The 27,263-nt window shown below is 42.5% G+C and overlaps 1 protein-coding gene across 2 annotated transcripts in view; it reads left to right on the top strand.

Annotated features, from left to right (window-relative positions):
* Window positions 1-27,263, top strand: part of FOXO3 (forkhead box O3) — a 76,306-nt gene that overhangs the window by 1,142 nt on the left and 47,901 nt on the right. Inside the window, exon 1 of one of the 2 annotated variants that reach the window (XM_026071970.1) lies at window positions 16,040-16,124. The exons of the other annotated variant lie outside the window; for it this stretch is intronic. Within the exon in view, the coding sequence (XP_025927755.1) occupies window positions 16,055-16,124 (70 nt within the window). The 5' untranslated portion in view covers window positions 16,040-16,054. Of the gene's footprint in view, window positions 1-16,039; window positions 16,125-27,263 lie in introns of those variants that run through there. 2 annotated transcript variants of the gene reach the window in all.

Raw genomic sequence — 27,263 nt, forward strand, 5'->3', positions numbered from 1 at the left:
GTGGGTAGCTGGATTTTCAACCTCCTCTCACTCCTTGGCTTTTCTCCTATATGGGTGCTGACTAGTGCTGGTGGGACTGAGTTTTACGTTAAGGGCATGTGCCTGCCTACTTGATTGCTAAGTCTTTTACCACTTTGGAATCTAAGCACAACCCACTTGAAACTGGATTAAAACAGCCGACTCATTTTACAGARGCCTTTTAACAGCTCTCAGACAGTAACCAGAAGCTGACCTTGGTGGGATTTTGACCTGGGGCTCTGAGAACGAGAGGCTCTTTCCCAGCGCCGGTTCTATCGCTACGTTGTGCGTGTAGTTTTTAACCCAAACTCACCTCGCCTCACCGTTTCCCCTCGTATCTTGGGCCTTTCAAAAGGCTGCAGACGTGAGATCTGTGGTGTGAAACCCAGCTACGTGGCAGGTGTAATATTAATTTGGTTAACGTGATCTTTTATTTGTTTTGGGGAAGAATTTTACTTTGAAGGCACAACCATGCTGAGATCCCTCTCCAGTTTTTCAGGTGACTCGCTTAAAGATTAATACACYGCAAAAGCTTGCCACCTCTTCTTCTGACCTGCTTGGGCCACGTCGCCTTTGTTCTTCCTGCCTCCTTCGCCTCCAAAAATACAGAAACCCAATGTGAGCTGGGCTGCGCTGGCTGGTTTCCCGTAGGTTTTAGCCGGCTGCCTCCCCAGCCCTGCATTGGCCAGCTGATTTTAGCTCTGCTCAGCTGCCAGGGAGTTAATATAGGTCAGTGCATCAACCTGGGGCTCAGCTAGCTGCTCTCCATCCTGAATCCCTCTCTGTTTAATCTGGCGCGTTCCCAGCTCTTCTTAAATACTACTCTAGCCCTCAAGTCTGTGCAACACAGCAAGGTTGAGCCACAGAGGGGCAAAGTTTGATTTTTTGCCTTTTTAAAATAAATACAACGGGGGAAAAATTAGAACCGCTGCTGAGAATATTTTTTGAGACCTTAGATGTGAGGCTGGTGATTGCACTTGTGTGGAGTTCAATATGTTATCAAATACTGCTTCAGTGTACTGAAGTGTTTTTTTTTTTCTTTTTTTTCTTTTTTTAATAGTAAAAAGGCAAAAACCTTGCCACCTGCTCCTCAGGGAGTCTGAACTCCTGTGCTTTCTATACATTTCAGAAGCAGTTGATGCCGTATCCGAGGACTTGGGTTGTGCTTCAGTCTGAAGACAAAGGGGTTGGTCCAGTGTGATGCAGGCCAAATTTGGTTAGGTTTGGTTAGAAAAGGTAGCCTCATGTATCCTGTCAGTGAATATATAAACCATTTTGAGTGTTAGAGCCGTTAGAACCATTTTAGCAGTTACTGTTTCAGTTACTGAGATTTGATTCTGAAAGAGTCACAGTTTAGAGCTTGTGCTCCTTTTCTGCAGAAGGAGGAAATGCATACAAGGTAGTATTTTTTTTAAGACAGTCTTGGTATGAAGTGCAAATTGTTTTTTTTAGCAGCAAGTGAAGAAGCTTCCTTGAAGAAGAAGGTTCTCAGTAAAACTGTCACCTCTATGTTCTGCAATTAACCTACATTTAACAAATGGCTTGAGAGGTCTCGCAAAGTTTATTAAAAGCAATTTATTTACCTAAACAAGGTCTGTGTGAAAATGCCGTGACTGAATGAACTCAAAACTTTCTAATGATTGTGGGGAGGAAAGTTTTTTTTTTTTTTTTTTATCCTTAAATGCGATCTTTCTCCCTCTCACTCCTGGCGTTTCTAGCTCTGCCCATGTTTGTGTGCATGCGTGTGACACCGTGTTGTTATCAGTCCAAATTAGATGGCAGGTCCTTGAAGGCAGCAGCCGTGCCTTGCCTTATGGCTCTGAAAGGGCTCTGCATAGCCAAAAAAAGATCCCAGCTATTTACAGTTACCACCCTGTTTTTATTGCATGCCTCTCTCAGACACCAGCACTCTGCCCAGGAGATGCTGCCTCAGATAAGAGACTTTTCTCCTGCTTTGGAGCAGCGATTGTAACTCTGGGGCGTTTCTGCTGCAGCGGGGGAGGCTGCGGGCAGCCCAGGTGCAGCAGCCCTGGCGGGGATGGATGCTTGCAGCTCCCCCTGCCCTCAGCCAGGGTCTCCTCCCGTGTGCTGGGAGCAGCGGCAGGGGGGAATGGGTCGGGGTGTGCTTTACTTTCCAGCACACTATTGCAAACAAACTTCCTGGCTGCAAACAGGGGTGCCCAAGGGGCCAGTATACGCTCCCTCCTGCTCTGCACCCTCCTGTTCTGCTCTGCAGCAGCGGCGTATAAGATTAGTTAAATCCACTTTCAGGCCCAATTATCCTTTGCTTAGATGCTTTTTTCCCTTGCTTGCTGCCTCCTGGGTAGCCTTGTTGGCCGATTTTTGGGCCTCAGCAAACTGCCGTTGCTTTGAGCAAGGTATGTGGGTTTAGCTTTAGCAAGGTTAGGGGAGCTGCTTGTGAAAACAGAAGGTCTGGTTGTTCCTGGAAGGGGTGATGAGTTGTAAAGGGGAGAAGATAACCAGGCCTTTGGGAGTGAAGAAGGAGGCCTCTTCATGTGTCCCCCCAGAAATCCTTGGACTGGTGAACTCCTGGAGCAGGTTTCTTGTGAAGCTGGGCTTTTTCTCCAAATGTTGTTTCTATGTACTGAAGCCAAGAAAATGTTTTACCCTGCCCTCACTACTCACCTCAGTGAACTTGCATCCTTCTGTCTTTAAAACAAGCAGCTTAAACTAGTGTGAAAATAAGCCAAGTCAATACCAGAAGATTTACGATGGCAAAATAATAATTAGTGGCTGCCGTTTCCTTGTCTTGTGAGAAGGCGCCCTCTGAGCTGCCAGGACAACCTTTCCTCTTTGTCACGTTTCCAGTGCCGGGAAAGGCCTGGCTGACCTGTAGCTCACACCACCAGTTTCTCACCATCATCCTTTCTTCAAGGCTACACTGCGAGTCCAGAGTTCAGGAGTGTCTGAGGTCTAGCGTGTGAAATAACACATTGCTTTTTGTGTGTTGGAGTCAGAGGTGGACACTGAGGACGTGAATGCCGTTTCCATCAGGACTTTCCCAGCCTTTTGGGAGATCCAGTGGACGGGACTTCCCATCTTTCTCAGGATTCCCCCTTTTCCCCAGGGAGACATCCAAGTCAGGGCCTAGAGCCTATACTGATGCCATAAAAGGAAGATTGTAAATGTATATGATAATTTAACCAAATAGCATGGCTGCATTTAAATACATTTATGGCTGTTGGAATGAGGCTCTCATACCTCAAACCCTCATTTAAAGGAATGACCAGCAAGAGATGGGACTGAATTATTTTTTAAATATTTTAATGCTAGCCAAGATATAGATGCTCCCATGACCTTTGGCAAAAAGAAATTAAATTGTTTTCCATCTAGTGTATTAATAGTATCAAAACAGCCTATCTTTTGGAAATTTTCTGCCTCTTTTTCCTCAGCCATTTCTGGAAAGCACACCTTTTCCTTTCGAAATAAATATTTCTTTGCAGTGCTGGCATACAGTTGTCCTGTCTTCCCATCTTTGCCTTCGTTTCCCCCAGCCAGTATTTTATTTGTTTTATTATTTTCAGCCCAAGAGTGCATCTGGCATTAGCGCTGTGCTTCCACAAATAAATAGTCAATTCAGATCCTTCGTTATTATCTCTAATATATCAAGCGATTAAGATTGTTCAGTGTTCTCCAAGACAGGAGAAAATAAAGACGTTCTTCTCTTCTTGTAGCCTACTCCATGTTGTGCAAGCAGTTTCATTTGGAGACTACATTTCTGAGGTTTTTTGATTTTTCCTTGCATGTCAGGCCAGCAGAATTTAAATTCAAAGGTTCAGAGGCAACTGTGTACGTGATCCTGCGAACGTCATCTCAGATGGGGTGATCCTAGCAGGCCATTTGAAGACAGAGGATGTTTACATGTTTTTGCAGCATGTGATTTATAGATATGCTCCCTCAGGTGGGAGGGCACGGGCAGCTCTCCTGGCTGCGCGCACCTTGTCAGATGGCCACGGGCGCCTGCGAAACCTGGAGGGTGGCTTAGAGGAAAGCTGAACGAAACCCGCCCTTGCAGCAAGTCTTAGCGAAAGGCTGAGGAAGTTTTGCTCGACGAGGGCATGACGGGTTGCCCTGGCTGCCCCTCTCTCGCCAGGGCTGAGTGTTTCTCCTGCAAGACCACCAAGGCTTGTGAGCTCCCTGAGCTGTGGAGTGATTGCAGCCCAGCGGGTCTGGGTGTTCAGTGTCAAACAGCGGCTCCTTTTCACTGCTGCTAATCTGATCCAACAGGACTTGCTTTTCTCCTCTGTCTGCCCCCTTGGTTCAATGCCGCTTCTTGGCTTTAGCAGCCTAGGCAGGGCTATTAGCCTCAAGGATTTCCTAAACAAAATATTACTCTTCTCCCCCCACACCCCATATACATTATCCCAGAGTTAGCCTGGGCTGCGGGAGCATTAGTGCCATCCCCGTCAGGGTCTGCCCTGTCCCTTCAGCCGCCTCCCTGGCAGTGTTGGGCCAAGCCGGGAATCGGCTCGTGCTGGGAAACCGTCCCGATAAGCCATTTGGACCCGGCCCCCCAGGGGTTCGGGGAGGGCAAGGAGCAGCTCGCTGTGGAGGCGGGAGCTGTGCGGTGCCGCTTGGCTTCGGGGACAGAAAGCAGTCCCTGGTTGGTGATATTTGCTGCCATAGATGTAGCCTGAGGGCCAGTCTTTGATGTTGAGTGGCATGTACCACCTCCTCTTGGGAGGCCTGTCTTTGCTCGCAGCTGGCTGGTTCTCCTTCTTTCATTAGCCGTCTTTTCTGAGCACCTACTGACCAAGTAACCGTAGAGCCAGGGTGATTTATTTTGGTGCAGTCTATGTCATTTTCAACCTTAAATCTCCTGTTTCATGCATCTGCTCATTAGGAGGCTTCGAGTTCTAGGATATCTGTTATTTTATTTGGCGATGCTGATTTCTCCTTTTTTGGAGTGAGAGAAACTAGCCTTAGCATGTGTTCTGTTCACTGTAGTATTCTCCCTTGGGGCAGCCATTCCCTTTTGCCTCTTTCAAACATAATCTTTTGACTACTTGGAGACACGTTTTCATTCTCAGAAAGGAGCTTTTACCAGTGGTCTCTGTCTAAGGCATTTCAGTATGAAGAGGACACTACTGCTGAGCAGGCTGTCAGGAAGGGACTGTTTTATCCTCCCAGAGCCAAGTCCCCAAAAGGCTCCTTTCAGTCCAGTATCCAGGCAGGTAACTCAAAAATCCAAACATTACCTTTTCAGTATTTAAAAAAAAATCATTCTGTTGTAGACAATTAGCTCTATTCAGAACAAACATGCAACACTGGGACCTGGTCTCTTGTGCATCATTTTGCTATCATTTTCCTATACTCTGTAGTGCTAGGTTGCCGTTATCTTTGCATCACTTTTTTGGACAGGAACTGCTTCTGCATATCAGAATAAAGACGTATTTATTATATTGGTGTATACTAGGTGAAATGATTCCTCCTACGTAGAAATCGTTTCAGAATTCACATCTAATTGAGTGGACTTGAGACCACTCATTTTTTAAATCCATGGCTTATTTTAGATAGTTCTCGGTGGTTAATTTGCTCCATAGTAACATCTCCCCATTCTTTGTCTCCAGTGATTATTTTTGTGTTTGATTGTTTCATTAGCTTATGGTACGTGGTGGTCATAGTTTGCAGCCTGACATGAGTTATTTGGATTCTAAGTAGGAAAAGGGGAAAATAAATTTGTAATTGCATACTTGTTGTTCAGATTTTATTCAAATACAGGTGCTGGATCATGCCAGGCAATTCTTACATGTGCCTAATATTCCATATGTGTTTGATTTAATGCGGGATGATCTCTTGTGTCTTTTGATTCAAAAAAGAGGGAATAAAAATTGAACTAATGTCATAACGAGGATATTAATTTTAGACTACAATTCTGTTTTTTTTTTTTCACAGCCTTAATGAAGAGTGTGAACAACTTTTCCAAACAATAAAAGGGATATATTGAGGAAATATTTTTTTGAGTTACCATGTTCAAGCATCATTTTACAAACTTGCTTTAGCATGACAGTTGTTCCATCAGAGTCAGTATGGGGAGAGTTTTTAGGCTGTGTTTAAACAAGTATGGGCCAAGAAGTTGCACGCTTCCTGGAACTAACTTATTCTGAAGATGGGAACTTAAGGCAGCATTCACACAACACACAGTAGCTGCCATTAACAGCTCTAAAGCTTCTCTTAGGTCTCTGCTGGCCGTACCTCTCAGGGATGAAAGGACATCGTCTTGAACTCGCAGCAGTTCTGCAGTCAAGCAAGACTTTTTTGTATGTGGATGAAAGTCAAATTAAGGCAACACAAAAACTAGTTCATTTAGTGTTGAAAAGCTCTGTGGTCTGCTTCTCTGTGTTGGTAGCCTCCACACTCAAGGGGAAAGTCATTTGGGAGTTTGGCTGTTATTATTATTGTTTTCAGTTTGTCTGAGGTGTTACTGGAATGTAGCTCAGACATTTAGTATGCTATGACAAGCCAACTAAAATTAATACCAGATTTTACATTGTTTTAGAGAGTGACCTCCCCTCACTTGGGAAGCATAAAGCAGCTCATCTTTTTCCCTCATCTCTTTCTAAATATATGTTAATTTCCCTTCTGTTGGACTGAATTTATAACACTGAAAATGCAGTCAAAATCAGAAGATTTAGAAGAGCTGGTTCTTGAACTTTTAAAGCTCCCTTTAATAAACTGGCCACTTCTGAATGTCTCCTTATTTACAGCTTCCCCCCCCCCCCCCCTTTCTGGAATTTGAATCATGTGAAGGAGTTTTCCAGCATTACCATTCTGGAAATTTATCTGTGCCTTCCATGATACTTTAACAAAACAATCATCCCAAAAAAGTTTGTTTCTTTCCTTTGCATTGTTAATCTGATTATTCTAACTTCATCTTAAAACACCTGATAAATCAGGTAGAGTGTACAAATTCTCTTTGCTGAATTTGTTTGCATTGCTTTGCACTTCTCAATCACAAATCTTTCATCTGTGTGAGGGACAGCATAGGCTCGCTCCACAGCAGTTGCCTCCATGTTCCTGTGTTTGAAGGATGGCAGTTGTAGTGCTGTGCCCTGAACCCTCTTCTCTCTGTTACCATAAATCAGCAAGGTGTTCTTTATTTTCTGTTTTTAGAAATGACAAGTATCAGAGTAGATTGAGTCTTAGATCTGGATCTGGTATATTTTATCAGAGAGATTACTTACAAATTTGCATGTGTTGAACACAGTGAGGAAGGAAGTGCTTGTACTTACCACTTGGTTGGATCTCTCAGGGCTTTGTTTAAAAATGTTAGGGAGCAATTTAGTAGATTTTTCTTACCAAAAACACAGGTTTTTTTGTTTACTTCTAAAATTGAAGCACCTGGCATCTTCTGTGGTCAGTGACTTGAACGTCAGCTTTTCTCAGTTAAAACCTGTGGTTGACTCTTTGGATAACTGACTTTTTTCTCTAACAAGGTTAACATAGGTGAGACGAAAGCTGGTTGGAGATTTTTCCCAGAACAGACAGTCTTTGGACCCAAATCATCTTGGTACTGATGTACGTTCGGAGATTCAAAGGCAGGGTCCTGCAGGGCTTTCAGGGTTCCTGAGAGCTGCTGGACACCTCAGCTGTCTTTCTGGTGTCCATGGCTCTAGCAGCAGGCACTACCTGTGCTTGCAGGTGACTAAGCCTGGGAGCCCCAGCTCTGATAGACAGAGAATTGAACCCCAACTGATGTGCTCCAGCCAGCTTCAGTTGTGGTCTTCAAGCAAAGTGTTCAGTGGAGAGTTAAGATCTTTATATAGCTGCATTAGCAGCTTTTTGAAAGTAGACAGCCTTTGCCTTTATTAGCAGATTGGTGATTATTGCCCTAGGATACCTTCCATATTGTGTTTTGTAATTTATTTTTGGTGGGAGGACCTGTTAGGCATGGGCTGCATCTGCTGTTTTCTTGCTGTGTCCATTGTTTTAGTGATATGGCAGGGCATCCCCTTGCCTGGACCGCATATCCGAATGCATCCACTCGAGCTCTGGGGGCTTGTCCGAGGCCTCTGGATGCCTGAATTTTTTTAGTTCTTTGGCCCTTTCTAACATTCTCAGAAGAAAATTCCCCAGCATTCTCAGTGCCTTTAATTTTTCCCAGTAATTCAGATTAGGGGCAAGTGAGAAGCAGTTGTTGCAGGCAGTGGACACAGGTTCCCAGTCTCAAAAGAAACCCGAGCAGTTTGCTTATTTTGTCAAATAACCAAAAACTGTGTTCTGCTCACCAGACAGCAAAATAGCTGACCTGACCAAATCCACTCATTAGCTCTCTACCTTGCTTCATCTCCCTCCCAGCCAATTATTCTCAAAGAGGGAAAATTCCCACAACATATTTTCATTCACACCATCCAAGCTTGCAGACTTAAGTCTAGAAAGATTAAACTTGTGTTTTGCATTTGCTGCCAAGACGTTGCAATTTAATGGGGAAAATTTAATTCCTTTTTTTGCCAGGTGAGAATTTAAAGCTGTTTATTAATAAAGACAAGAAAACACCAAATCTTTCTCTTTCCCATCTCATGCGTGTGGACCTGTGAACAGTACTGGTCCTGCTTTTGACCTGCCATCCCCAATTTCCCTGGAACATTTGTGTGTGAATCAACACTGGAATTAGGAGGTTTTTGAAACCAGGTGTGACAGATATGGCTTTAATTTAACTGCCTTTTAATTTAAAGTCACTCATGCTTTCCAGCATTTCCATTTGAACAGTAATGAGAAGACTTTCAAATGTACTAGAAGAGTTGGTCTCTTCAGCTCCCATCGGCTATTAGTGGGATATGAACAAAAAGCTGTTTCTTCTGTCCTTGAAAATCTCTCCCTAAATGCCTAGCATTTTCTGATGAGTTTGTGTTTCTCTCAGGAGTCTTTGAAGCTAGTATATTCCTGAACTTCTTACCAGAATTACCAAGCAAAGCTTTATATTCAAATATTTAAAAGATTGTAATTGCTTTAATTAAAAAAACATGCACACACCTGTATTTGATTTATATTACAAATACCTGTATTATCAGGTTGTATTTGCCAGAGTAAATACCTGAAAGGTTTTAAGAAACTCATTACATTGAAGCTCATGGACTGAGCTGTCCTGTTTCTCAGGTTTCACAAGGTTTTGTCCTGTCTTCGTATGTGTATGCATGTTTATATGGGTGTATATGTGTCCTTGCATTTACACTACCAATAAGCAAGTAGTGTGAAGAGCTGTAATCATCCTTGATCAAGATAAATACACATTGCCGTGTTTTCTAGAACTACTGCAAACACTGTTAAAATTGTCTTGATTCCCAAAGAGAAAAGATTCGCTTTGCTCCCGTGTAGATGGTCTGAGTCTCTCTTCCATGCAAACTAAGGCAAAGTGGAAAAGCTTTGCTGCAGAAGAGAACTGGCCTACAGTAATCAACCCTCTATGCCTAGGGGTACGTATTCACCTAAATAATGTCACACATAGCAACGGGAGAATTGCTAACATGAAAAAGGGGTGAATAGCTTGTCTCCTGCCACCTCAAAATCTTMCTGTTTCTTTTTTTTCCCTTTGTGGATTTATATTGTTTGCTTCTGCTCCCACTTGGAAAATATGTTGGAAGGAAACAATAGGTAGGAGATAGCAATTTTTTTAAACCTGTTCTGTAGGGGATTTAACATGCACTTTATTGAACATTATATCTCATCACCTGTGTGCTTTAGTGTGTATTTCTACAGCTGTATGTAATGATACATCAAAAGGTATCATGTGAGTACTTTCAGCTTGTGTCCCCACATGAGTTAGGGACTAGAGTGAGTGCAGCTGTGCACAGGGGGGTCAAGGCAGGCATTCTTGCACTCAGCTGAATTTCGGGAGGGAGAAGTTAAATTTCACTGAGAACTAAGTAATGTAAATGAAATAAAGGCCAAGTATCCCCTGCCCCCAAACAATACAGTCCAGTTGCATGTGCCTTAAACATGAAAATAGCATTGAGGCCTCTAAATAACAAGCCCGACAGGTGAGGAAAGGAGGAGAGGGAAAGAAGGAGGAAGGTTGGATCTTTTTTTCCTCACCTTTTTCTATGGAGCGGAGCCGGTCCGGAGCTGCTTACTGGAGGAACTGGGTGCAGCACTGGGGTGGTGATGGGAGTAGGAAGATCCATGTGCAAAAACTGGAAGGAGCTTTCATTTTTCTGTGTAAAAAGCAATCTTTGTTTGAAAGTGGCCTTCTGAAGGAGTGGAGCAAGCAATGCTCTCATAATGCATCTTCTCTTTCTTTGCGTGCAGTTGTCACTAAAGATTTGTAACTCTTTTCTTGGTTCATTGTTCCCTGGCTAGTGTGTACTCTGCATTCAGTAGTGCCAGAATTAAGATGAAGCCTGCCTGTTTCAATAAGGCTGCTTTGTTGTCAAAATGGCAGTACTTGTATAGAAATTGGAGTGACTCCAACAGAGCTTGCACGATACACTGCAAAACTATTGTCATATGATCCTTTTTATTGCTAAGAAAAAGCCTGTTATCCCAAAAAGACAGAATAGTCCTTTTTTTCTGTTTTCTTGATAGAAAAAAAAAACACCAGAAAATTCTTTCTATTAATAATTTGCTGCAAATTTGCAAACTATGCCTAATGAYTGAGTATAATAAAGATATCATATTAAGTGAAGTGACATTAATGTAGAAATACGATGGAGCCATATCTACTTCATTTTATATAGCAGCAGCCTTGATTAATCAAGTTACAAGTGTAAGTAAGCATGTATAGTTCAGCCTTAGCGAGACGGGATGGGAGATGATTGTCTGCAGAGAGGGGAAGGGAGAGACTTYAGAGCGATGCAAAGTGTCATTGCGGCTTCTGCAGAGTACATTTCCTCTCACCTACCTGTATTTCTTCAAGATGTGGGAAAGACACAGCTCACTGTAAATAAGCTGTTTGACAGAGAGAGAGCATCTCTCAGTATTCTGTGTTCATATAGCACCTAGTGCTAGGAGGCCCTCATCCAGGCTTGTCAGAAGGTAGGATATATTCTTATGAGAAATAAATTAACTGCCAGTGTCTGCTAGTGCTAATAATGAAAACTGTTGTTCTAAATCAATGTATTTTATTCTTCAAGAATTTTTACTGCACGCTGGAATAAAGAGAGCATCTCTTATCAGTTAAGATCCAGGTGGTGAATTTGAAATGAGAATTCTCCTCCCTTTATTCTTTTTTTCCATTCATGTTCCAAAAATAGGTTAACACATTTTGTGATAATTATTGATACTACTTGTTAACCAAGGAGCGTTATTAAAAGTATTGTGTGTTACCACACAACGTGTTGAGAAATGGTATTAGGTCTAGATGGGTTTTATAAGTGCATCTTTTTATTTTTTTAATGATTAGTGCACTTTTGTCTTAAGGTGCAAAAGGAGGCCGTCTTTTGTGATGCTTTGTGACTTTTAAATTGTTTCTTCTTTGGCTTGTGTTCTGCAGAAATGTGATAATGTTTGTATAGGTTTTGCTAGCTACAAAATGTAATTGAGTTCCTAGCACATACAGGGTAGAATTAATAGATTTTAACACTGGAGGGACCTATTATGCTCATTGTCTGCCATCTATGTGACATACAGGACATTGGATTTCATCTAATAATTCCTGCATCAAGCACATATTCTGGCTGAGCTTGAGGGTACTTTAAAGGCATCCAGTCTTGATTTAAAGACTTGAGATGATAAACAGTTTGTAGCTCTTGGAAGTTTTTCGAGTGGTTAGTTACCTTTTTCTAAAAGAATTTTGGTGCTGCTTTTCCACTCTGAATTTGTCAAGACACTGTTTCATATTCCATTTTTGTGTACTAACTTCGACAGATGCCTGCTATTGGAGGTCTTCTGTTAGTGAAGGTACGTATGATCAGGTCACCTCTCAGTCTTAGATGATCTAAATAAGCTGGACTCCTCCTATCCTCCCTGAAAGGTATACCGTTTAGGTCTTTATTCTATTAGTCCTTGACTGTTCTTAATATCACTTACGTACATATTGCTTGCTATATTTTTTTTCTATTATGGACTTTCTAAGCTTTTTAGAATGAATGGAATTCTCTAAAATCCTATTTTTCCATTAATGAAGCACTAGTTCCACAACCATCTGTACGCCCCAGAAAGCATCAATAGTGTTTGGCAGGTATGGAGTGTATGTGTTTGTGGAACTGTACATTTTTAGCTACCTCAGGAGTCAGGGAGGTTAAACAGAAGTGCCAGGTGATGTGAAGAGAAACAAGTATGTCATGTTTCAGAAACTTGTGCCTAACTTCTTCCACTCCATAGGCTGAAAATAGTTATCTGGAGATTGACACCAAGCTCCAGACTTGCCGTTTACCTGTGGGGATTTGCCAGTTTATGAAGCAGTGAAAGGAGCTTTGAAGTGCTGGGACATCCTGTTATCCTGTGTTATCCTGGCTTTTTTTTTTTTTTTTTCCCTAGCAATGAGGTGATTGGGAATAGGAATTTGTGTTTCACAGAGAGTTCTGGATTTGAGATTTTGGCCTGAATCGGGAAAAAAGTTGAAGCACTAAAATTTTCAGTGCACTGAAATAAAGAAAAACTACAGTTTTGAAATGTTACAGCATTTTTCACCATAGTTCAGTTAAAATGAAGGTGGTACCAGGGGCTGTGAGAGGCAACCAGGGGAGCAGTCCTCCCAGGTCAAGAAAAAGAAGAAGGGGACCTTCACTTGCTGAATGATGGGGGACAAGTCTCACAAAGTATTGTTACCTCAGAAACGGCTGAGAACTGAGGACCGTCATTGTTGACTGAGTATCTTCCTTATGGAAATTACAGTGATTTATTAATCGAAGTAGTGAGGCTTTCCGAAACATGAGCAATTTCACTGGGAAGAAAATGTTTCAAAGGGATAGACTGGAATCAGGAATAAATTGCAGGTCTAACAAATAAGAATGACATAGAGTGAAGGCCAGTTAAGCTGCCCTCTGTAGTGTCGAAGTGTCATATGCACCAGACTATGAATAAATTACTTGTCATGGCTAGGAATTTTGGATCTTTGAATTCAGTTTGATTGTGAAGTTAAAGGTACAACTGTGCTTCCTTTTGCTCTGTAGCCTGCACTGCAGCTAGTCCATATGCTAGTTTCTGTTCCAAAGATGAAGAACAGAAACATGCCGATGCATCCCTATAGTCTAGAACTAGTCTCAACTAGTTCTTACCTACCAATTATTTATTTTTCAAATTGTGAYTTTTTTTCTTTAAAGACTTTTTTTGACGTGGAACATAGCGGAAGAGGTATTTTTGTATACAGTTAACGGAGCGCAGTCACTCAGCAGCAGCTAAAGGAACAGGTTTGTTGGTGGGCTGTATAAAAAACAGAGATCCCACCGTTGCTTTCCAGAGTCCCTAAGCTGCTGTATTCACTACTGGGTAAACCACTATGATCACTGTGAACAACAAGTCTCAGTACTATTGGTAACTTCTTTATTTGGTGTTATAATAATTCATATGAATAAATTGAAAGCATTGATAATATTCAGGCAGGACTTACTTCGATCTTCAGATTTAACCATGAGGCTTGGGGTCTGCTGTTGTCACACAGAAATTTAGAAGTCAGTTCTGTTTTCTTATCTCACCTACCTTCAACAGTCACAGTGTGGGGCATCTAGTCCAAATTCATAGTCAATGGCCCCCTGTATAGTGAGTAGAAAAAGAATCAGAGGGTGATTCCTCAAACCCATTTTACTGACATCTGTGTCAGTCATGACACCAATTTTGTCTGGACATCTGACTTTCAGATGGCTATGGGAGGGGTAGGGGGAATCTTTTACCAAATCTGTTTGGAGTTTCACGGAAAGTTAATTCTCTTTGTATACCTTCCTCTGCACAGACTTTCTTTATAGTTTGCATGCAGCTGTGCTCTTCAGAATTGGGGCTGGGATTTTTCTTCTGCCGTTTCCTTTCTCACCTCCTTTGGTACCTCCTGAGAAGTATTTGCAAAGATAGTTCATAGTATTTGAATCCCTTGGTCCATAGAAGTACCAGTAGTGTCAGTCGTTGTAACTGGATTCTCCATGAAGGTCCATTTCTATCGCAACCTCAGGAAGTTTTCTTTTAGTAATAAATTGGGTAGTCACCATTAGGGTTTTTCCTAAGTGAATTTGCCTATGGATTTTTGTTTAGCACTGTAACTGAATATATTTCTTATGCCAGAGCCTCCAAATCTCCACTTCTCTTTCTAGACCTCTCAGGGGAAAGATAGATTTCTTTACTTAAACTTTAGATATGCTAAGTGCTTTGTTTTGATTTAAGTAAGAATAATGTGGGACTTTCATTACTTCTTCTGTATTCTTCATCCACTTCCCTGTTCTGCTCTGTAGGGGCTGGAGAATTTAGCCTTTTCTTTGCTTCAGGTTRGTCACTGCATTTGTAAGTGATTGGCTCTTTCCAAAATCAGCCCAAACCTCACCAACCGTTTTTCTGGCAAGAAGGTTGGTTCCTTATGATGGTTTGTAGACTCAGGAGCTGTGGCTCTTCTAAAGCCATTGAAGCTCCAAGCTCCGTTTTCTGTTCTTTTTTATTTGTCTGTTACCTGCATTATATTTTCACATGGAAGTAAAACTGAAGATCTTGAAGAGGAGCAGGGAAATACTGAGCTCTGAAGTGGCAGAGCAACTTGCAGGAGGCTGCAAGCTATTCAGTCAATAAGGTCAGCAACATGTTAGGAGTCTTCTCTGCCTTCACGAGGAAGTAAAAAAGTCAGAGAAGACTGAGTGCAGCRTAAGGTGACTTTCAGAATTTGAAAAAGATTCCAATGGTAGAATGGTATCAGACCCATACTCGGTGATATTTCTTTTCTGTATTTGCTCCCCTTCTCTTTCACTGCTCAAAAATATTTGACTTGTGTTTGTCTCAAGAACGGAGCACACGCTTCAGCTTTTCTGACTTCTAGAGGAGTGAAGTGAAGAGGAGACCTAGGAACAGCAGGGAAGCAAAGAAGGGTTATCAACTCATACTGTGCATTTGTTTCGTCGGCGCTGGAGAGTTACTGTTCGTGTCATTTATGGCTTCCATTTCTTGAAGGTTAGCTATAGGCAGGAAAGAGTTTACATCCATTAAATGGTTATAGCGCTGTCATTTGTATCTCCACAAAATGGAAAGGCATACGTGTTTTCTTTCATTGGCAGGCCGTTGGAAACTCCTACRACAATTTTGGTTGGCTTTTGTCTTAATCCGAATCGACAGCTTTCCAAGTATGTGGCACAAGGAAGGTTACTACGGGTCACTTAACAGCAGTTTACAAATTCAGTGAAGCTCCCATGTAGCGTCTCTTAAGGGGCTGGGAGTATAACAGGTAAGCTGAGTACATGGGTTAGCTGTAAGCAGTCCTGTTGTTGGCACTGCCTGAAGATGGACTGGGAACCAAGTAGTCCTTTCTTGCAAGTGATAGTCTTTCATCCTCTGATTAGAGAAGAGTAGCATAAATAGAATGGCCTACATGGAAACGATTCCTGGAGAAAAGGGGCATTTAAAGTCAGGAAGGGTTATGGGTACTTGGAGCAAAGTGTTCAAACATAATACCATTTCCAAGAAGGGGTGGGGGAGGGAAAGAACCATTAAGTCAAGCATATCTCTGTCCATCTCCATCTGAATGCTTGAGATGTTATGGACAAATGACTTGTTCGAGGCATGCAGCACTGCTATCTTCTTTAGGACCTTCCTGGAGCAGCTTTTACCTTTAGCTATTTTTAGCAGTTGACTACTGTTGGCTTAAGGGGGAGTCGCATGAAGAAGGTCACTTAAAAGGACGCCTTTGCATTGTGTTAACAAGACGGGCTGGGGAAGGGTAACCTCTTTATTAAAAGAACCAATTTTTTGCTTCTTACAGTGCAATGTTAACATTTTTAGAGAAAACATCTGAAGCAGAGTAATTGCCAATAAAAATCATCGTTTGCACCTATACTACCTGTCCAGGAAGGATAGGTAGCCTTTGACTCCCCTGTCTGCAAGGGAATGTGGTTTGGCGGCGTGGGCTGGGGAGGCCGGGCCACGGGGGCACGCTGTGCTGCACAGGCCAGGAATGCCGGCAGGCCAGGATTTGTCCCGAGGCAGAGCCCCGGAGCCGCTGCCAGCAGCGCCTGCTTGGGAGGGTGAGTGTCTTGCCACGGAGGAGCGCACAGTACACACTTTCATTTCCTCAGTGCTGTGGTTCTCTTTAGTTTTCACTGAGATACTGCATAATATTTTTTGCGTTAAGCYGTGTTTTCTGGTTCCTCCCACAACCTTCTGGAAATGCTGAGGTAGGTTTACAGCATTGCAAGTACTTGACCACGTGACTCACAGACCAGTGATCAAAGGAGCTTGGGAGGCTTCCAGCTGGATATTTATGCATTTATTTATTACCTGCTATTGTCACTCGTATTATCTGAGATTACTCCAACCGAAAGGGCTCAGGCAAAGCAAAATTGCCTCCACAGTTTTCGTTTGCTTATTTTTGCGCTCTGGGCCTCATGGAGGGGTAGGTGGAGTCACCTGGAGTTGCCTCCAGTGGCTCAGCTCCTTTGGCCTTCAGTCCCTTCAACGGAGGCACTTAACTGAAGTGCAGCCCTGAGGGCGGCAAGCGCCCACGGCCCTCTTCCTGGGCGAGGCGCAGAGGGTCCCCCAGAGGACAGACAATTCGGCTCTTGGGTGGGCTCGCAAGGAAACTGCTCTCCCGTCATTGCCACTCTGGCGCCTAGGTGCTGGAGATAGCTAACTCTGGTTGCTTTAGGTCACAAAAAAAGACTTTCCCAGGCCTAGTGTCAGGCTGGGCTTTCCAGCTGGGTACAGACAAGCCCTTTCAGGCAGGCTGAGCGGAAGCCGGCTTGCACATTCGCACAGGCTGGGGCAGTTCCTGAAACCTGCTTTTTAACCCCCCCCCAACCCCACCTTCTCTCTCTCTCTCTTTTTATTTTTTATTTTTGTTAAGCTAACGAGATTTCGAGCTGATAGCAGGTCTTTGATGAAGATAAAAAGGCATTTTCCATTGTGTTCATTAAAGGCCGGTGTAAGGTGACTTCCATACAAGCCACACAGAAGTGTCCTGCTGTTCCTGTGAGCTGGAGTGGCAGGAATTAACGCAGTTCTGGCGCCTAGAAACAACTGTCCGCTCTCTGCAGGCATTAGAATAAAAATTCGGGCATTTTGTGTGTCAAAGCTAAGACTGTTCAGAGGACACGCTAAGCATCTAAGGATCACAGGGAAAACTCTCGGGGACTTGTCCCTTCRCCAGGGTTACCCCAGTCCTGCAAAGACTTAAACATCGATCTGGGAGTCAGCTGCGGGAGCTGGGCCTGCCCCTACGTCCACAAAAGGTGCATATTCCCCGTCAGCCCTTTCTCTCCTCTGCCTCTCCCATGATCGGAGTCCGTCGTCAGAGACCGCAGAGCGATCTGGGTCTGTGTCGGATTTGTTTCCACATGTAAGTGGAACAAATTTTGCAATTTCTTCAAGTGCACATCTGTCTTTTGATGTTTCTCCTGCTGAGTAAAAGGATTGAAAGTCACAGCAGTGATTCAAGCCGAGTTAGAAATGGATCGCTTTGCTTTCTCGCATCCAGGCGAGACCTGAAATGATAGGCAGTCTGCAGCGCTGCCCTTGCAGTAACACCGCGCGCTGGTATTTTAGTGCAGGGTGTGTCCTTTGCGGACGCTCATGTAGGAACACTTACATAAATGTCCTCTGTGTGGAGAAACTCAGTGGCGAAACGTAAAAGGAAAAAATGTCTTTTTTTTTTTTTTTTTGACAGAGGAAATGAGGCTTTGATTTGTGTGAAACTGCATATGCGCAAAAATACTGGTATGACCCTGGCAACGGATGCCGTTAATGTTTTCAAGCCCAGTAAAAGCTTCAGTCTCCCGACACTCCAGCCAGGGCTGGAGAAACAGCACCAAAAGTGCCTTAACCCGTCAGTGCTCTTGTTCAATTCAAAAGCATAGCTTTTTTTGTTTTCACGACTAAAAGCTGACGCAACAGGTTTTCACATTTTTAAGTGCCTCGTTGGGAAGAATTATTAAAAATATTTAGGATGTCAACATGTTAGTGCTCTGGTGCACATATATTGGGAGCGGGTTAACTATGTAAATGGCTGGGGTAAACARGATATACCTGGAAGTAGCAAGCTCCTTCAGCCACTCAGGTGCATGCAGCCCCATAAGAAAGCTCTCTGGGAGTGAAAAGGAGATCAAAACAGGCTAGGTCTTTTCTGGTTTAGCTGTTAGGACAGACAGATTTTAGGGTCAGAAGTAAACATGTAGTCGTGTACCATACCAGTTTACCCAGAACTTCCTATATCGGGCCAGAATCTGTTGAAAGCACGACAGGTTTTTTAGAAAGACATCGACTTTAGACAGTTGGTCTAATAGGATTACTCATTTTCTGATCAGTTTGATTTTAAATCTTTGTAAAACTCCACATGGCTGATCTCCCCTTCAAAATGATTTTCTTTCATGTGAAATATTGTGCACTTACACTGAACAGAATTCACATTTAACATGGCATGGAAATAAAGTAATTTGAGTAAGCCCAGTTTTCATTTGATTTTTTTTTTTAAAGGATTTATTTTCATGTAGACTTCAAAGTATGGTAGAATATTGTCTGTAAATATAGGCATTAAATTACTGTGATACCTAACTCCCTGCAATTCAGTGGCAAGGCTGAAGAGCTTTCTCAGTACATTGCAGTAGGTCAGAGGAACTACTTCAGCCACATTCTTCCACTGCCATTTGTGTGATTGCACATTGCCTCTACCATAGGAATGATGAAGTGGTATTTCACATAATTTTGCTCCTTTGGCAGTTCTTCACAGACAACTTTGTGAAGCTGCAATGATCCATTTGAACTCCACTTGAAGCATTTAACGTGTCAAAGAATGGGTATGTGCCATCAGTTTTGGCCTCATTTTATGTGAAGAATTGATGATTTTCATTTCAGGAATGTTAATCAGCCCATTTGAGCTCAGGTATGAACTTCTTGCATAACTGCCTTTTATAGAGGGAATGAATTCATATGACACTTGCCTAACCCTCCTCACTTCAGTAATATATWTTTTTTTTCACTGCAGTCCTGCTCATAGCTTATTCCACTGAGAGGATTCCATAATCTAGATTATGGCYGAAGGCAAGACCTACATAAGCATATGGTGCACGTTGCATTATCTGAAGTCATGAGGGTGTGATTAATGGGCTTAGAGTTTTAATTTGGCCTGTCTTACGTCTCTCCTAAGAGAGGTTGCAAAGCCTGACGAGTGACTGCTGGATGCACACAAAAAGTGGTGAGGTGGCAATAATTTCCTTAAACAGAGTGCTGGGTAGCTAACAGAGGTAAACCTCTAGTGAGGGGAATGGGGTATTTGCCTCCAAATGGACAACATATTTTAGATCATATTTTTTCAGACTGAGCCACGTTGGAGAGAGCGGGTGGTCTAATTAACGGGTTGCATCAAATGATATCAATTCCCCTGGAGGTGGAGCTCAGCCTGATGGAGCAGTGTAAAAGCTGCAGGTTTGCTGCCTGTAGAAGGGAGCTACTCCCTGCATACTTCCCATGATGGGGTTCATCGAATGTGCAAGGACTAGCAAAGGAGAGCACATACGGGTTAGATTGTGGGATAATATCCTCCCAGTATTGTCAACACTGTTAAGCCAGAAGACTGATCTGCCTTATAAACTTGGCTTTTTGAAATTGAAGGTTGTACCTCCTTCATCAAATTTAATGTATGAAATTGTTAATAACATAATACATGGATATCCAGGAAAAATACGGTAGGAAGCTGTCCTGCACGAATAGCAGGCTGCCCTGGCTGTCCTGACAGCTCTCTATGCTAGAGAGACAGGGGCTGTGTCTACGTTACCAAACTGTTTGACACGGTAGGAGTGGATGAGTAGATCAAAGCAGCTGTTGCAGAGGCCCGTATCTACAGTGTATTCAAACCAAGCATTTTATTCCAGACGAGATTTAGTCTGGTCCTCTGGTCCAAATGTCCCCACCACTCAGACAGTTTGAATCTGTCCAAGGGACCTCTTGTTTCAGACCTTTAAATCCCTGTTAAGGACAGGAAGGCATTTGGTGCATCCCTGCAGCAGAATTTCCCTTTTAGTTTTCTCAGAAGGGAATCTGGTTCAGGCACAGCACAGCCACCCCGTGAGCTAAGCCACCTTGCAACAGGAGGGGATGACTGGGGGATTTGCTTTAAAACTGCGCTGCTGATGATCCACCTGCTCATGTAGACACAGCCAAGGTGATCCCAGTCACGGGTTTAGGAGGTAGGGGCTTCCTTTGCTGTGGGCCACTGCATCCCCAGCTCCACCATCTGCTTAAAGTGGATGATTTGAGCTCTCTAGATGAATGTGGTTTTATTTCAGTTGAATACACTCRTATTTCCTAACTTCTAGGGTTCTAGTAACTGTTGTGCCTCTTCATAGTGGAAGATGGGGGACCCTGCACCGCGTTCATCTTTCACATTGTCCTCTTTGCTACTTTTGTAACAAAAGGCACGCTTCATTTATAAAATAATTTTGAGTGTATAGCCTTGAGCTTCACAAGGTATAGGACATGCTTGTTAAGATATCAGCTTGCTGTTGGCCATGTTACCTTGGTGATATTTTAACTGCAATAGAAAGATTTGTGTTTACTTGTAGTAACTCATCTTGAAAGGAAAAAAAGGTGAAGCTTCAGTTTCTAGCCAGCTTGCTTAAGGTAGTGAAATTAGCTGTAGAGATACAGAAATTGAAGTTGTGTCTATTTTATCCATGGTGTGATGTTCAAACAAACTAAATTAGAAGCTTTGTTTATGGGCTGATAGTCAGAATTCTAAGTTTTTGTTTATCTTGGAAAGATCTAATGGTTTGTTTTTAGTAATAACAATTCTGCTAATTTTTATGTTAGGCAGCCAAATGTTGTTGGCTTAGATATCTGTGTCCTCAGAACTGCTGTTTTTAATTTTTGGATTTGGAACAGCAACAGTATCCTATGTTAAAGGCAAAACTTTTCTCAGCAGGTTGAGACAAAAAAGAAAGTGATTGTATCACAGAATATATGCACTCAGCAGCTGAGATTTTTGATTCCATGGTTACAACAACAAAACCAAAAAAACCCCATACATATAGCCAGTTTGTGATTTTATTGCTCAAGTTGGAGGGCCTTTCATAAAATGAGTTTTAATGGACAAGAAAGAAAGAATGTATTGCTGTACTTGTGCAACTGAAATTTATGAAATAGGATTGGAAAAATACACAGAATAATTGGGCACATCCTGTACTTAGTGAATCACCAAGCTAGCACAATAAACATTGCTGCATTCAGGAGTTCAGATGTATATTCTGCTTTTGCCAAGAACACTGGAAATTGCTTAGGATCGTGGATGACCTGCAACACTAGCTACCTGAACTGTACTCATGGCAAAGATTTTCTTTTTTGTGTATTTCATGTTTTGAGGCGATTTTTGGTTTCATGGCATGGGCATTAGTCCATTTCTGTGACACCTTGCATCTGCTTAAATTAACTCAGTGGAACCTAGGAAACAAAATAGTGGCTGTAGCAGGACCTGTGTATATGTCGTTATGATAGAGAAAAAAGGTTCCTGAACACCCCACTTTGCATTCTCAACACAGCTTGCAGTCTTTTGTCTTCACAAGTGAAAACAAAAGCCACAAACATTTGATAGCTTCAACACTGTTTGCCAGATAAGAGGGATAAACTTGTAAAAATGTTGAAGAAATTACTGAATTTCCAGAAGACAGGCTGTTATTTAAGGGAGATGAAAACCATTATGAAGCCAGAAAAAAACAACATCAAAATCTGCTCTCAAATACACACGTGGCTCTTGCAAAGTCTGAGYGAGTTGCACATGCACAGACTTAATGGGATCCTGATGGAAAACATCCAGGGCTGGAATCTGGCTCCTAGTGAAGCAAGACTGCTGTCTGGTTATGACTGACATTTGGGTCTCAGGCAAACCGACAGCGATGTTTTCTTCCCTCAAGGAAATATGCACTAGTAGCCAGCCAGAAAGACAGGATGGCTTATGTGCAAGGCTTTTGGAGCATTGTTTAGAGTTAGCTCTGGGCTTCTTCCATTTTCTTTACTTCCCCAAAACATGATAGTCCTTTTAAGGAGAAACTTTTAGTGCTTTCCCCAGTGGCAGGGAGAGCACACTGTGTACACTGAAGGCTGCGCTCCTGTTCTTTCACACAGTGTCTTCCAGGAAATGCAAATACCTCTCATGTATTCCTGGTACCATTGAACTGAATGGCAGAATTCATATTTTTGATCAAAGYAAACAGTAGTTTCCTCAAGTGTCTGCAAACAGGGAGCAATAAGTCCCCAAAGGGTCTTTTGCAGTTCCACTTCATCTAGGGAACGAGAGCCAAGAATGTGAGAATAGATTGGCAAAGTCTTAACCAGCCCTTTGCTGGGAGACTTTCAGAGAAATGTTCCCGTTCAGAGCAGCAGAACAGCCCAAAAGAAATGTTATCAGTGAAATTCCTATATTAACAGAATTTCTGGAGGTCAAACATGGAACACGTTGCCTTTTTTTGTTAAAGATGCATCCTCTCTTGAGTGAAGAGAGACACGAATTCAACGAGAATAAAATGCATGCTGGTCTTCTTGCCCTTGCAGATAAAAGCAGTAATAGTTCAGGACATTCCATGTGAGGTGAAATCAATTTTCTGCACTCCTTAATTCAACACAAATGCAGCAGCAGTGGCCATACAGTAAGTGATTCATTCTATGGCGATCTTTTTAATGATGAAACTATTATGTGCTGCATCTCCCATTCAGGCATTTTGTTTTCTAATTCCCTACTCCTGGTTCCCAGAAACATGAATAATGAGGCTTTTAGCAGAGAGGTGGAACTGCTCCCTGAGACACACGGCCAGGGCAGGACATGCTGTAAGTGGAGTGCTGTGAATCATATTAGGGATACAGGGGCATAATTGGCTTGAACGTCTGCTCACCCCCTCAAATTAAATCCAGACCTTTTTATCAGGTTCAGGTRGGGTCCCTCCATCTATTTGACTCCCATTAGAGCTCCCTCCTCCTGAGTAATTCCTAGTGGTGTCTGTTTTCTTTTGCTAGGGTCTCAGGTAGGAATGGCAGCGTGTTGTGGATGGAAGAGTTGAACCCTGGCCTACAAAATCTAGCAAGCTCAGGCTATAAGGAAAGACAGAGCTGCCTTTCCCACATCAAGTAGATTTGCACCAGGCAACTGCATGAATCAGATCTTGATTTTCATTACCATAAAATACAGTAAGGAAAATTGCATTTCTGAGTGTTTCTACTGTACACAGATCCAAACGTACAGCACTGCTCTGTGCACAGCAAATGGGGCTCGTATGTATTTTATTAATGTAAGTGTAATGTAATTATTCTCTTGTCCATCTGGCAGGTGGTGTTTTCATTAAGAAGTGAATAATCTAAGCTATAGGCTCTGTAGAGGGGGATGAGTATGGAGGAGATTCAGGTCACCTGCTGTGGKACCATAAATAGAAACCAACAAGGGAGTCCTTTCTGTCCTTGCCTACAGAACCTGCAAATCTGTTGCTTTTATTTTTCCTTTAGCAGACTGCTCACAAGCTTAGACGCTAGTCTGTTAATGAAGTCTTTTCACCATCATACAGTTTAACTCCTCATTTATAGTGGTGGCTGGAGGCACAACATGAAAAAATAGGTGTTATGTAAGAGAAGGAAAATTAAGTCCTTATACAAACCACTATGCATAGGAAGATAAGATTAAAATCACATTTCTGGAGGTGCCCAGTACATCTCTGGGTGTAAAGTACTGTTTGAAGAAGAAACACGGATTACTTAAGGGTTTCATGTAGAAATCCTAGATTAAAACAAAACAAAACAAAAAAACACAGAAGAAGAATAACAATCCTGAACTGTCTTCCAGAAAGTTTTCACAAGTGTGGTGAGTGGAATCCATATTTTCTAAATAAAATCTGATTGCTCTCTGACCCTTCTGTGTGGCATCTTCTGTTGCCAGACCAAGTTTTCTGATGTCCACATGGAAACGAGAGCAATTTCCTCTTTACATGTCCTAGCAAGACTTTTCTTGGCACAAATGATAGTACAAGGCCTAGTTTGAGTTCTGCCCTGGAAAGATATAAATATCCTGGCTCAGTCCCAGAAAAGTTCAAGGAAGGGTTAGGTTTTATATTTTATCTGGTAACATTCAGGGAAACCTATCAGGGTGACCAGACTGGGAGGGGTGTTCACTTAGCAAGACCTGTAAGTCAAGAAGAAAACTGAGCTTTTTTTTTTTTTTTTAACTCTATCATTTTAAATTTAGTAGAGGATGTTGAAATGACGCTGTGCATCATTTCTTCATGTATGGTGCAGGTACTGACAGGCAGAAGGTTAGAGATTATGTTGCTGTTTTGTAAAGGAAAAGCTTTTCATTCAGACAGGCTTGTTATTTCCCAGAGGAGCCTACTTATTTTTCTTTCCAGAAAAGCTCAGGTCAACTGAGGTGCCGGTTCAGTTGCTGTTCAGCCGGGGTGGAGCGTGGGGGGCTTCCACGCTGCCACATGCCCTCTCTTTCTGATTTCCAACACAACACCGACGAGCATGCTCACCCTGGCAGACCAGCACTGCAAGTAACGGGGAGCTGAAACCAAACCTGAGCAGCAGCCCCTTGGAAACAGCTTTGGAGGCTGTCGGTGCCGAACAATTTAGCACTGTCTGGGAGTGCTGGTGTAGCTCCTTCTCATTAAGGATGCTGCTGAGCTTCTTTCTTTTGTAGGTCCTGCGAATATTTGAAAGGAAATATTTAACTCCTGCATGAGTTACTTAGTGCAAGGAGCAATGGGAGTAGGAATAGTAAATAAAACATCCTAGGCAAATAACGAGCTGGAGCTTTGCAAGGCTGTGATAAAGCACGGGTGAGCCTTTGCCAGATGTGCAGCTTCCTCTCTATTAAGGAAGTTATTTATCCCTCAGACTTCATGAGGTGTTATCTGAAAAGGCTTGCTGTGCGGATCAGTCTTTGCCCTAAGTCTTCTTTGGTACACTTTGCTTGGGGAGGTTCTTCAGTTTTTGCAAGAGCCAGTGCTCTACATCTTTAATACTTGTATTGTTTCAACTGAGAATCAGCCGGTCTGAATGTATCAAGCCTCAGTCGTTCGTATGTATGTGTGAAGGTTGGTGGGCTTGTCAGATACCCTATTGTAAATCCTGTCACTAAATCAATTTCTTTTAATTAAAAAAGTGTGCTACTCATCAGAAGCAATGCAGACTCTCATGTGGACACAATCCATTATATCCCAACACAAATACAATACCTGTGAGCTCTCTGCTATTCTCATGGTGGCTGTTTGTTTCAGCTGCTAAGTTTGTGTTTGTCAAATCTTGCTGGTCAGAGGGGCTGCGTTTTCTGTGCTCTGAGGGAAAGGCTTACTGTTATTACTCTGGCATTATCTAATGCTTGCAAAAACAGAAGCAGAAAAAGCCAGTGGCAGAAAACAGGTAGCCAAGCCAACAGGTGAGAGACGTTCAACACCCCCCCCCCCCCTTAATCTCCCCGCAGCACTTGGATGCAGCAGTGTACGGGAGTCTGACACAAAGGCTAAGAGCAAGACAGGATTTCTCGTTCATTTAGTAATTCCCTTGGGGTTATACTCTTAGATGACTTAATGACTTAGGGTATACCCTGGCTGGAAGATAAGCAGGCATAATTCATTGCAGGCAGGTCATTCATCCTTTTAGATAACCAGCAATGACATGCCATAGGGAGCAGGGAGATAAAGATACTATACATCAGCAGCAGTAGTTCAAGGTTGCAACCTCTCCGCCTCCTTCTGTGACCCAGAAGTCATTTGCAGTTGATTATTCAGCCATTTGCTTTCGTTAGAGAGACGTACAGTTGGTAGGAGTGAATACATTTTCCATTCTGTCCGTGCCTTTTGGCGCAGCCACAGCGTATCTCTACCTGGAAGTATGCATGCCCACGTAGCTTGGAGAATTCATGGCTGTATTAAATGCTGCTTTTGAGAAGTTACTGTAAATTGATTTCAGTTTTTCAGGTGTTGTTTAAATGGTGGCAGTTGTTCACCTACTGCTTGCAGTCCAGAAAGGAGAGAGTGGGAGATATAACACTGGTAAATGTGCAAAGTCTGCGTCTACAGCAGTGTACAGCAGTGCTCCCTCTTGCACGTGCATACACATTGTAAATGTTCAGTTTCAGTCTGGGAGAAGGCTTTTCAGAGTCCGATTTATGTGTTAGCAGTATACATGTTCTGAACTGAGGCACGAAGAGAGAAAGAGCGTATATATTACACAGTGTATTTTATGATTGATAGCATTTTTTATCTTCTTGTAAAGGTAAGTTGCACAAAGACTCGCTGCTCTTAAGTTGACAAGTATTAGGATCAAACATATTACACCCCCCCTCTCTGGTTATGTTCCCTCCTCTGAAAATCTGCAGTTCATAAACAGAAATCAGCATCTTGAGGTACCCTGCACTGAAAAGATCAATGATCGACTCAGCAGGTATTTTATGATGACTAACTCTCAGTGAAACATTTTTCTCTTGTCTACACGCACAGCAAAAGAAATCGCAAGTACAAGGCTTTTGATATGGATTTTTGATGGCCGTGGTGTGATTCACAGTCTGTGCTGTTGCTTTATTGGAGGAGGAGGGGAGGGAGAGAAGGGGTCTATTTTTGTTTGTTTTCTAATTACTTGAGCTATTTTTTCTTTGACTCAGCAACTCTGAATGGTATATACTGTACTACTGTAACTGCCAGTCAGGACTGGGAAGTCAAATGATGGCAATGATAAAAAAGTAAATATCCTGCATTCTCAGAAGGGATTAGGAGGAGATAGAGAATTAGTCCTGTTACGGTTTTGTTTGGTATCACAGTCCCTTTATGCATCAACACTGCTCTGTAATCTTTAGATCTGTATTTCTCAAGTGAAGTCCTAAAAGCAAACACAAAATCAGAATAGTTTTTTTTCCACATAATGTTTTCCAGTTCCAAAACCCATCTGTTTAGATGAAGGAAACATTTATCTTGTACAAACAACCATGCTGCAAAGAAATTAAAGGAATCTGTTGTCTTGRATAGCGCTTATGGCCTAGTTGGAGAGTGTCTTAAGAAAGGTGKGGAGAATGGATGTTACATGATTGATCTATAATACTTAAATAAATACTTATAAAATAATACTTCATATGTTATCATGTTTTCCTGTCAGTGTGCATGTTATACCTGAAGCGGTGTGCTGCTCGTGGCACTCTTTAGCTTGGT

This window comes from Apteryx rowi, unplaced genomic scaffold (genome assembly GCF_003343035.1).
Source record: "Apteryx rowi isolate R43461 unplaced genomic scaffold, aptRow1 scaffold_334, whole genome shotgun sequence".
Lineage (NCBI taxonomy): Eukaryota > Metazoa > Chordata > Aves > Apterygiformes > Apterygidae > Apteryx > Apteryx rowi.